The sequence below is a fragment of the Gracilinanus agilis genome, chromosome 1 (genome assembly GCF_016433145.1).
Source record: "Gracilinanus agilis isolate LMUSP501 chromosome 1, AgileGrace, whole genome shotgun sequence".
Classification (NCBI taxonomy): Eukaryota; Metazoa; Chordata; class Mammalia; order Didelphimorphia; family Didelphidae; genus Gracilinanus; species Gracilinanus agilis.
Genome location: NC_058130.1, coordinates 666859092 through 666871759, shown reverse-complemented (window position 1 = coordinate 666871759; position 12668 = coordinate 666859092). Strand labels below are relative to the sequence as shown.

Genomic DNA, 12668 nt, shown 5'->3' with positions numbered 1-12668 from the left:
CTTACACTCTTGGTTCAGCCACATTATTCTATTACCTTCCTTCCAATACCTTTCGTGTGATGTGCAAAAATGCCAACCTAGAGGATGATTGACCCCAGAGCCATCCTCTAGATGTGTTGGTGAACCTTTTAGAGATCAGGTTCCCAAACTGCACCTTCAAGTTGCCTGTGAGTCCCACCCCACCCCCCCCAGTTACCCCAGAGAGTGGAGGGAGGAAGTACTCCCATTGGTCTGCTAAACAGAGGGGCAGGGCATGCAAAAATGTCTTCAGGCTCAGTGGAAAGGCAGAATGGAGCAGTACCCTCCATGCCACCAGGGCACAAGTGCCGCATCTTTACCAACATGGCTCTAGACTATTGCAAAACCTCTGCTCCAATCACAACTAGCCTGAGTCATCTCTATTCTCATCCCTACCATCTCAACTAGATCAGATGACTTGGCTTCAATATGAGCTCCAAAAAGTACTTTCATGAGCAAGTGAGCTTTGGTTCTTGTTTTCATTTACGTAGAATGGGAATAATATTATTTGAACTCTATTAGGTGGTTTCCAGGAAAGTAACAGTCAACTAATCAATAAGTATCATTAGTAGCTACTATTTATAGCCTTTGAAGATTTCCAAAGCAAACTCTATTCCTTTTACCAATATAGATCACAACCTCTCTATGTCTGAGCAGTGGCCCATATCTTTCCAACAAATCCTCTATGGAGAACACACCAAATGACCTGGAGGCTTTCCTCTAGTTAAACTAATATCTCAAGAAGACCAACATAGTACTAAGGTTATCTATCCTACTCCTCATTATGAGTCTATGACTAGTCTATCTCTTTTTTCTACTCCATACACTTCTTCAACAAGGTCATTTACAACACTTTGTGAACTCATTAACATTAGAAACATGCTTCAACTTGCTGATTTATATAACCTATGCATCTTTCCATTCCCCTCTGGGTCATGTGTAATTCTAAAGCTCCTGAGACAGTTCTTGTTCAGTCATTCAGTCATGTCTGACTATGGTTTCCTTGGTAAGGATACTTGAGTGGTTCACCATTTCCTTCTCCAGTGTGTCCCCATTTTACAAATGAGAAACTGATATGCCTAGAGTCACACAACTAGTGTCTGAGGCCAGATTTGAACTCAAATTTTCCTGACTCCAGGCCCAGTGATCTAGGCATTATATTACCTAGCTGCTCACTGTCTGAGATAGCACTATCCCATAATTCTGAGACACATAGCATCATTGGATTAATATTGGTATTCAGGAGATGAATTTTTATGGCAGTGAACAATATGGCATTATTGAGAGATCTATATAATTTTCTTCATGTGTTTCATTCAACATGATCAATTTTTACTAACCAATTCTGGTCTCTGATCATTGTTAATCTGTGGTGCCACCTAAGATATGTACAGACTAACTCAGTTTCAGTCTAAACGATTTGGATTTTTAAAATTTACTTTGTTTTATCAGTGTGGATGTTTAGGTAGATTCCTTTCCAATTATTGTGTCTTTCTCTAAGGAGACTGTTAATGTTCCAAGGCTCAGTACAATTGGTGGGATCTTATCTATGAAGAGCAGCAGCTTGAGAATCTCACTTGGATTCTACATAGGATATCTTTGATAAAATAAGAAACACCTCACATGAGCATATAAGCATCCACACTTATTTTCCATATTAATAAATGGCAGTCAGCATATGTCAATGGACATTTATTCAACCAACATTTGGCACAGTCAATAATGTTGTCAAATCCAGGTTCAAGACATTAGGAGAAATATCCTATTTGGGGTTTTCCTGGCAAAGATACTGGAGTGGTTTGCCATTTCCTTCTCCAGCTCATTTTCAGATAAAGAAATTGAGACAAACAGAGCTAAGTAACTTGCCCAGCCAGTAAAATGTATAGGTCAGATTTGAACTGAAGAAGATGAGTCTTCCTGACACCAGTCAAGACTCCACTGAGCCACCTTGCTGCCACAATCTATACTTTAGTAGTGAGATAAGAGGCATAGATAACTATAATATACAGCAGTATCCATTAAGTACAATAGAAAAGTGCAAAGTAAAATGTTATATATGTTCTATTATTTGGATATCTGAGTCATACACAATTTTGATTTGTGTGTGTGTGTGTGAGAGAGAGAGAGCCAGAGAGAGTGAGAGTGAGTTAGAAAGAGAGAGAGAGAGAGAGAGAGAGAGAGAGAGAGAGAGAGAGAGAGAGAGAATGAGAGAGACTTCTGTAAGAAGGGCCTTCAAGTCTACATTTTTTTCCTGAATCAAATATGTTTTAAAAATCAATTAATGAAAGGTACCTTTAAAGAATTAAGGGAAGAGAAAAATTTTAGCACATCAGATGTATCCTCTTTGGAGAAATTCTAGTCTGAGGCAGACAAGTCTTGAATGGAATAAATAAGCCTAGAGCATTCATGACCTGTATCAGCGGAAGAAATGACCACAAGAAAGGATTTCAGGATCTCTACAAATATCTAGTAGTCCTTTTAAGTATAACCAACCACTTAATCCAAAACAGTCCAATAAGCATTTCTTCAGTGCTTGCCATATGCAAGGCACTGTCCTAGGTGCTGGAGATAAAGAAATAGAAATAAATCAGTCCCCGCCTTCAAAAAGCTTATTGTTCACTGAGGATGAGAGGAGCAGGGAAAGTAACTAACATTTAAATAGCATTTTAAAGTTTACAAGGTACTTTCTATACAGTATTTCAGTAGAACCTCACAGCAATTGTGTGATGTAGGTACTTCAAGTATTTCCCCAACTTTATAGATGAGAAAATTAAAGCACAGACTAGTTGTGACTTGCCCATGTTCAATTCAACAATACAACAAGCATTTATTAAACTGCCTACTACGTATCAAGACATTTTGCTAAGTTCTAAGAATGCAAAGAGAAAATGAAAAAGTCCATTGCCCTCAAAGAGCTTCAATTCTAGAAGTTTAGTATCAGAGGCAGGATTGGAACCCAAGTCTCTCTCTATACCAACTATGACACTAGGATTTGACCCTATAGCTGAGAAAATGGAATAATTGTCCTGAAGGGAAAAAAACAACTATGAAATTATTATTAAAGTTTTCTTTCGGGGGCAGCTGGGTGGCTCAGTGGATTGAGAGACAGGCCTAGAGAGAGGAGGTCCTAGGTTCAAATCTGGCCTCAGACACTTCCTAGCTGTGTGACCCTGCCTAGCCCTTACCACTCTTCTGCCTTAGAGCCAATATATAGTATTAATTCTAAGACAGAAGATAAGGTTTTGTTTGTTTTTTTTTTATTAAAAAAATTAAGTTTCTTTTTAACCACATTTCAAAGACAAAAAATACAAAACCAATCAAAGGGATAACAAAAATGAATTCTTATTCTCAATGTTTCAGAAAATTAATTTATCTGAGTTACCCCACTTCAAAATTAATAGAACACATAAGAAATGACAAACAGGCTAATTTTTTTAAAACATGGAAAGAACTATACAAGATAATGAAATAGAACCACGAGAACATTATAAAAGGCCATGGAACTAATGCTTGAACAATAAACCTTGAAAATGAACAGAAAGGTAAATATGAAAGACTTAATTTATGTGAACATGATGGCCTCCCTGGAGATATCATTTGAGATGAAGAAAGAGTGGAGAGGAACTGGGGCACTTGTAGATGGGATTTATTATGTGGATATGAAGAAAAGTAAATTAAGCAGATTTTTTATTTCATTTGTGAATTATCTTCTTTTTCTTTGTATATGAAAATGCTCATATTGTTTGGCTTTGTAAGCATTTGGAATAATAAAAGAGTGTAAAAATTTTAAAATTAAAAAATTAATAGGCTGATTTTCACAAAGAAAAGAAAGAAAATAATCTTATTTACTGAAATTAGAAAGATATTCAGGGTAACTTTTTTTTATCAGTCTAAGATCTTTTTCCATGGAAACACTACATTCCAGGGCAAAACAATACCAACAAAGGGAAATTCATTTTTGACAATAAAGGCCACCCATTCACGGGAACAACTGGGCTAAATATTTATTATGCTCAAAGGCAAATTCTTTTATTCATAAGTTTGTTTTGCTTTGGATTACTGAATATGTACAGTAGTTGGCAAAAGATTCTACAACTATTTAATGACACAGAAACTTCAGCTAAGAATATTAGATCTTTCCATCAAGGTCAAACTTTTTTTAAAAAGGAGAATAAGTTTGATGGTATCTTACACAAAAATAATTTAGACCATAGGCATGAGCTAAGGGCATAAATAGTTCAGCATGTACCTCAAGGCTAACACATCATTATGACAGAATTCTAGGTGGGCAAATGGAGATTTTAAAACAAGGGTTGCATTAAACATTGGTAAGGCCCCCTGGGAAAAATAAAAATAGTGAGCCCCTCTTAATTCCTCTCCAAGGAGGCCTGTGACACAAGTTCACTTGATAACTTTGCAAAATGATTAGGCCTGTTCAGAGCATTTACCCAAGGCAGCATGCTATGTACCAGTGCTTCTTTGCTTTTCTCTTTTTTTTTTCCCTTCACCCACAATATGGAAGGAAATAAGAGAGAAAAGACCAGGAAAAGGAGTCTTAAAAATCAAACAGAGGAAGAGAAGGGCTTTGGATTCATCTCCAACTCTTCATTCTTACTCTTCTACTATATCAAGGATTCTTAATCTTTTTTGTGTCCTGAACACCTTTGGTAGTCTAGCAAAGGCTATGAACCCCTTCTCAGGATAATGTTATTAATGCACAAAATAAGATACATAAGATTACAAAAGAAACCAATTATATTGAAATGAAGTTATCAATTTCTTTTAAAGTTCATAGAAACTGGGTTAAGAATTTTTTGTGAATGTATACAATCAGTTTCAAAGTCTTATCAATTCTAAGTCCACACTTTGCCCCTTCTCTCCACTCATGCCACAACTCCTCTAGTTTAGATACTATTTGTATTACTGCAATAGCCCCCTCTCCTTGCCTGAAGTCTGTCTTCTCCCTCTCCAATCCATCCTCCAGACAACTCACAAATTCACATTTGAGGAGGCTAGGAAATATCTAAGGCCACATTTGAATCCATGTCCTCTCGACTCTAGGCCTGGTGCTGCTAACTGCCCTACAAATCATATTTCAACAGAATGGCTTCCTTTATAATTTGGTATATTTTATTGTAAGAATTTCAAAATATTATTCTGGGAAGGGGTCCATAGATTTTTGCCCAACTACCATAAGGAAGTCCATGACTCAAAAGGTTAAGAACCCCACAGCTGGAGCTACCAAATCCTAGTGGATCTGATCTCTAAGTGTCCATACTAGGTTTCAGTGGCACTAATTTTTATCATGAATTTAATTGTATCCTCTTTTGGAGAAAGTACTGGAACTGGAGTCAGGAAGAACTAAGTTTAAACTCCACTTTCCACATTAACTATGTGGTCATAGCCAATCTCTCTGCATCTAAACTTCATCAGCAGCAAATTGGGATTAATCTTAATTGTCCTACATACCTCCCAAGAGTTTATGAGAGGCACAAATGAGATAATGAATGAAAAACATTTTTCAAGCTTTAATCTGCTATATAAATCAGTTAATATTACATAGTATCTAACAAATAATTAATATTTAAATATTACATTATAGCATTAATACTAAATAACTATATCTAATCATCCAATGCAACTTATAAACAGATAATACAAGATCTACTTGATAAATAAAAAGAAGCCACCAAATCTAAATTGACTTTCAAGTAACAATGCAAATGGTACCTCCCATCAACAAATTGAGGATGGAAAAACAAAACAAGAGAAATGCAAGCATCAGCACCCACAGTCAGCTCTGGCCTTCCCTTTTATCATCTTTGAAAGGTGGCTTAACTTCCTCTCAGATGGATAACAGTTGATTCTACAGAATGAGGCTGGAGTCTTTCTATTGATTGCCAAAAGAAGTAATCATAGAAACCAGGGTCTTCCCCTCTAGGTCTTCAATCTTTGCTACCAGTATCACCCTTTCCTTATTTTGACATTCAAACTAAACATGACACTGATGAGAAAATGAAAAGCTGTCCCTTTCTTTGGAAGCAAGCCCCAAGATATAAATCATCTGTATTCACCCGAGCCTTTCCATATGGCTAACATTCTGGGAAAGATTTCTCTTAATTTTTTTTCTCTGCCACAAAATTGAAACGTGTTTCCTTTTCTAGCCTCAAAAGATAATATTATAAATCTGTTTTCCACATGGCTTATAGCATCCAAAACCATGTCTCTCTTCTAAATATCATTAATATCTTCCTTATTAAATTAATGGCTGCCAAACACATTTTAAAATTGTAAGCCAATATAATAATCACAACTAGGGTTCAGTGTGAAGCAGGATGGGACAAATCAGGGATATAGAATAAGACAGACCCACCGGAGCAAAACAATTAATCAGAGGATATTCCCAACAGCATACTAGCCTGTGTAAAGGAGATTCAGTAATTGTCAGTAAGTAGAAGTCTCAACAGGCAGGTAGAACACAGAATCGGGAAGTCTGATAAGCAATAGATAAAGGTCCAGATATATAGGCAGTCAACATCAGGTATCAGAAACCCAATTTCAAAGCAGATTTTATTAAACAGCAAACTTCATCTGAATGACAATTCACAAAACAATGAAGTAACTAGTAGGAAGGAAACTGTCTGAAATCTACTTCTTTTAACTGAAATTATATAGAATTCTAAAACTCATCTTGCATGTTCATATTTGGTCCCTCAGAAGGAATAATAATTAGATCTATTTGAAATATATTGATAGCATTTGAAAAGTAAAAGTGTTTAGGAAAAAAGGATAAAATTTTTCTTCTGCAGAATAAAGCATATCACATTTTAATTGGAAATGAATGGAGATAATGACAAAAAGACAGATTTAGAGATGACATAGTAGTTTTCTTCAAGTATATGGAGGCCTTTTGTTTTGAAGATGAGAGAAAAAAATGTTAGCTTTGATCCAGAGGTAGAACTAAGAATAATTCAAAGAGGAAGATTTGTACACAAAATAAAGAAAAACTTCCAAACAATTAGAGTTGTTCCAAAGTGGAATGGATTGTCTTTGGGGGATGGTGGGTTCCCCTTATTAGACATCTTTGAGCAAAGGATAGGTAACTTCCTCTTGAGGATAGTATAAAGAAGGTTTATAATGAGAAACAGGTTGGACAAGATCTAAAATCCCTTTTAACTCTGAGATCCTATAACTCCATGATCATTTTTAATGTAAAGGACAAAATGTGGGTTTTTTTCTTCTTTGCTTCTTGCAAGGCCTGTTTTCCAATGCTTCTTGATTCTATGATGTGATATTTTAATTGATTCTATGAAATAATATTTAAATACTCAAGTAGATCTGTCCCCATTAGACTTAAGTTCCTTGAGTGCAGGGATTATCTTTTGCTTTTCTTTGTTCCTCAGTGCTTACCACGGTGCCTGACTGGCACATTTAATAAATTCTTGATTAGTTGGTTGTTGTCCTTCATAATGGAAGAGACCAAAATGATATCACTGGTGATGTCTTCTGACTCATACATAAATTGAATTTGAGAGGCTGAGTTGTATAAAGTCTTTGGCCTTACTCTTTCTATAGTCATGGAAGGCCAGTGGCAAGACAAAAGTTAAGATGATTGGTGATGGCTCCACATGCAACAGATGACCTTGGCTTCTTTGATGTCTAACCAAGCTCCACTTCCCTAACTCACCAATGGGTTTGAGGCTTGTCAGTTGCTCTCAACCCAGGTTACCCATCTGCCAAGTTAGGTGTGCCCACTGAATATGATATAGTATCTTGGAGTTGTTGGTGAGAGCTGGGTGGCAGGTGGACAGCAAAAGAGGAAAGAAACTCTTGTAAAGGGCTCACCAATCCCTCACACCAGAGGTACTATTCTCCTCTGGACAGCTCATTTACCCCCCAAAATACTTAATGACTAAATGACTTACTGTTCCACAAACAAGACACTCCATCTCTTGACTCTAGGCATCTTTTTTTTTCCACCTTTGTTCTACCTACTGATGTCCCTGGCTTCTGTTAAGTCTCAGCTAAAATCCTATCTTTTGCTGAAAGCCTTTCTCAACTGATCTTAATTCTAGTACCTTCCCATTATTAGTTATTTCCTATTTACCCTGTAGATATCTTGCTTTGTATATGTTTGTTTGCAGATTGTCTCCCCTCATTAGATTTTAAGCTCCTTGAGGACAGAGACTATTCTTTGCCTCTTTTCATATCTCTTAGCACCTAGCACAGTACCTAACACATAGTGAGTGCTTAATAAATATTGATTGACTGAATGATGATTACCATATTATATTTTTAAATGTTCATACTGTAGGCAAGAGGCAAAGACTCCAAATATTCTCCTTGCTTATGGTAACAGTACTTTAGCTGTTATTACACTAGTGCTTTGAAAAGGGTAAAGTTTTGTTTTTGTTTTTCCTTTTTTCAAGCTTGCCATGAAAGCAAAATTTTGTGTTTTCCATGTTGTAAAGTTGTTGCTTTATAGTGGTGAGATAGAGGACACTCCTGCCTATGAAGAACTAAGAATGAATTATCACACAGATGGCAATGGGTGCGTGTAAACAAGCTGTAGAATATAATCAGCAAGGACTCCAAAGAAAAATAGCAGTAAAGGATCTGATCAAGAAAATGGTGTTAGGAAGAGGAAAAGAGGGACTGATCATGCAGAAAGATTGATTGGGGACAAAATGGGGAATAGATGGCAACAATGTTATTTTGTTACCCTTATGATGTTGGGAGAGGGAAAAGAAAGCCTCCAGAACAATAGGTGGACCCCCTATGGCAAGCTTTTGGGAATACATGAGCTAGACTCACACAGGATGGACAGGAAGGGGTAGCTTGGAATTTGGATTTTTAGAAGGATCTCCAAAAAATATCAGTCAGCTAATAGACATTTATTAAATGCCTACTATGTGCCAGTCACTGTTCTAAGTGCTGGGAGTACAAAAAAAAAGGCAAAAGAAGATCCCTCTTCTCAAAGAGCTCACAGTCTAATGGAAATAGGCTTGCTTGGGAATTTAAATGTAATTTCATAAACTTTGAGAATTGTAGAGATATGAGATGTTGAAAAACAAGTGAAGGTAATAGGTAAAGAAGAAACACAATTACTTTTTTGCACATAAAATGATGGCGAATTTAGAGAACCCTAGAAAATCAACTTAAATTAATTAAAATAAGTGATAACTAGCAGAGCTTCAGAATCACAGTAAGTCCATATAAACATTTTTATATTCCTGATAAAACCCAACAGGAAGAGATAGAAAAATTCCATTTGAAATAACTAGAGAATATATACAACACTTGGGAGTCTACTTACAAAGATACCCACAGGAACTATATGAACCCAACTATGATACATTATTTATGGAAATAAGAAAAGATTTAAATAATTAAAGAAATATTCACTGCTCATAAATAGGGCAAGTCAATATAATAAAAATGTAATACTACCTAAATTAATTTACAATTCAGTGCCATACCAAGCAAACAACCAAAGCAGGCAGAAAACTACTTCATGCAGGCAGAAAAAAAAATAACAAATTCTTCTCAAGGAACAAAAAATCAAGAATCTCAATGTTAATAATGAAAAAAGTGGAAAAGAAGTCCATTTAGCAGTACCAGATATAAAACTCTATTATTGGGCAGTGATAATCAAAACTTTGGTACTGAGTAAGAAACAGATTGACTCATGGAGTGGATTAGGTATAAACCATTCAGAAACAAATGAAACTGGTAGCCTAGTATTCAATAAACCCAAAGCTCCACAATTACTGAGCAAATGACAGTTTGACAAAAACTGTTCAGAAAACTGGACAGCAGTCTGGCAAGAACTCAATTTAGACAAACACTTCATATTATATACCAAGGTAAGCTCCAAATGTGAAGAGAAGATTTTGGATGACTACAATTATAGCTTGAGCTGGAGGCCTAAAAAGGTTAGAGGACTTCTTTAAATCACACAGCTAGTAGCAACACAAAACTCAACCCTAGATACCATAGTTAAAAGTTCAATACTTATTTAGAAATCAATCAGCATCAACTAGATAATTCTTTACCATGGAAGCAGTGAGAACAATCCAGTTATTTCCTTTCCTCCCAGGTCCTCACACACATATTTTTTTAACATACAATTATATTTTTTTATCAATCACATGTATCAATATATACTTTGTAAATCTCAAAACATTATATAAATGTGTGTTGATAATAGCAAAATAGATTTCCATATAAAAAAAATTCAGAATAAAAGAATTAGGACAATTGCTGGGTTATCCAGATAGTACAGGTAATTTTTTTTTTGATCCAGGAATGTGAAGTCCTTGAACTCAGTGACCATTTCATTTTTTATCTTTATATCCTCCACACCTAGCATACACATGGCATATAGTAGATATTTAATAAATGTTTGTTAATTGATTATTGCTTTTTCTGCTTCTATAAATAAGTTTATCTGCACATGAAGGCTTAAATGTGCTTTCACAATTATGGAATTTAGACCTTTATTTTTCTCCCAAACCTTTACAGTTACAAAATAAAGGGAAGTTTTTCAAATGTTGATGTTAGGAAAAAGAGTACTTGTAACCACTAAGATGGCAACCAGTGGCTATGGTGAAAGGAGAAACTTTAGTGAAGCAAATAAACTGAGAGAGATATGAATACTCCAATAAATAGCATAGCCAAAAGACAACTAACCTTCTGTTGGTAGAGATGGTTTACTTCCATTGCCTTTGGGCTTTGGTTCTTTAGGCTTAGGTTCTTTTCTTTTTTCCAAATCTTTAACTAAAAGAAAAATGAATAAGTGTATTAGCCATTGATATTTAAGAATAATCAAAAGTACCAAGCATAATAATTATAACAATAATAATAGCTAATGTTTCATTTCCAAAGCACTTTACATCTGTTAATTCATTTGATCTTCACAACAACCCTGTAAGGTAAACATTATTATTATCCCCATTTGACAAATAAGGAGACCAAGGCATAGAGCAGTTAAGCGCCTTGCTGAGGGTCACACAAAGGGGTATATGAGGCAGAATTTAAACTCAAGACCTTCTAATTATAAGTCAGGGGGTGGGAAGCAGAGCCAAGATGGCAGAGAAGGTACAGGGACCCATCTGATTTCTACCAAATTTCCCTCCAAAAAGCACTGGTAGAACATCACAAAAAGCATTAATATAATACCTCAAAACAAATTTGGAGCAGTATAACCCACCAAAAGATAAGGGGAAGTAATTTTTCAGCCTGAAACAACTTAGAAGGCCAGAACAAGGGATCTAGTGCAACAAAGGATACCACCAGAGCAGACTCCACCCAAACAACAGGTATTGGGCTGCTCAGAAGTAGCAGCCAAGACTTCTGGAATTCTTAGCCATAGAGAGTAAGAGGGTGTTGAACAATTGCTCAGAAGGAGATTACAGGCGCCCCTTTGCTGGCTCTGGAGACAAGACTAATGTCACATTGCCCATATGCAGAACTAGGTCTCAGTCCTGGTACACAGTCGCAGAATGAGGAGAAGTACCAGCATCCACCATCACTTGCAGCCAAAGGAGAGCAGGGGATTCTGGTCACAGTTCCAAGGGGTAAAAGAGTGCTTGAGGTTACTCACAGACCAGAGCACAGGCCCAGAGAGTATTAAATTAAATACCCTTCTCCTTACATCATACCACCTTAGAAGAATTGAAAGCAGATAGATCCCAAGTGTCAGCTTTGAAAGCAACAACACAAAGAACTTGATGTTTGGAACAGTGCTCCCTTCACAACAGTTACTGAGCCCAACTTGAACAGTTTTTTAAATGAAAAGAAAAGAAAAATTGAGGAAAATGAACAAGCAACAACAACAAAAAAAACCACATTATTTTGGTGATAGGGCAGACTCAGATTCAGAAGTCTATACTGCTGTATCCAAAGCCTCCAAGAAAAATATCAATGGCTTTCAAGCCCAAAAAGAATTAAAAGAAGAGCTCAAAAAGGATTTTAAAAAATCAATAAGAGAGAGAGAAGAAAATTTGAGAAAAAAAACGAGAGTGATACAGGAAAATCATGAAAAAGTGTCAACAGCTTGGTAAAAAAGGCACAAAAAAATACTGAAAAAATTAATAGCTTGAAAAAAAATGCCAATTGGCAAAAGAGGCACAGAAATCCAAAGAAGAAAAGGACTTTTTAAAGAGGAGAATTGGCAAATGGAAAAGGATATACAAAAATGTACCAAAAAGAAAATCTTCTTTATAGACAGAATTGACCTTTTAGAAAAAAGAAGTACAAAAATTCACTAAGGAAAAGAACTCTTTACAAAGTAGAACTGATCAAATGCAAAAGAGGACTGAAAACTTCCTTTTATGGAACCCCCAAATTTGCCTTTGGAACTTGCCTTCAGGAGAAGTTCCAAACTGACCCTTTATCTTAGGCTGAAAAATAAAGCTTAAAGTACCCAATGATCTCAGCTTAGATAAAATCAGTAGATATAATCAAATCTCAAGTCCCCCTTTGTCTTATCTCTTAACTTAATTAAGTTGTGTCAATCACAACACTCCCAAGAGTGCCCTGAACCATATTAAAATGTAAGTGGGGAATATTTAACAATATAAATAAAAATACAACAAAAAAGATAATATAAATATGTGTTTTTTCAAGTCATTGTGTAGCCTGAAGGG

At 35.8% G+C, this 12668-nt stretch overlaps 1 protein-coding gene across 1 annotated transcript in view; it reads right to left on the bottom strand.

Annotated features, from left to right (window-relative positions):
- COL14A1 (collagen type XIV alpha 1 chain) overlaps positions 1-12668 on the bottom strand; it is a 274304-nt gene that overhangs the window by 226860 nt on the left and 34776 nt on the right. Inside the window, exon 6 of the mRNA XM_044684203.1 lies at positions 10711-10797. Coding sequence (XP_044540138.1) covers positions 10711-10797 — 87 coding nt within the window. The remainder of the gene's footprint in view (positions 1-10710; positions 10798-12668) is intronic.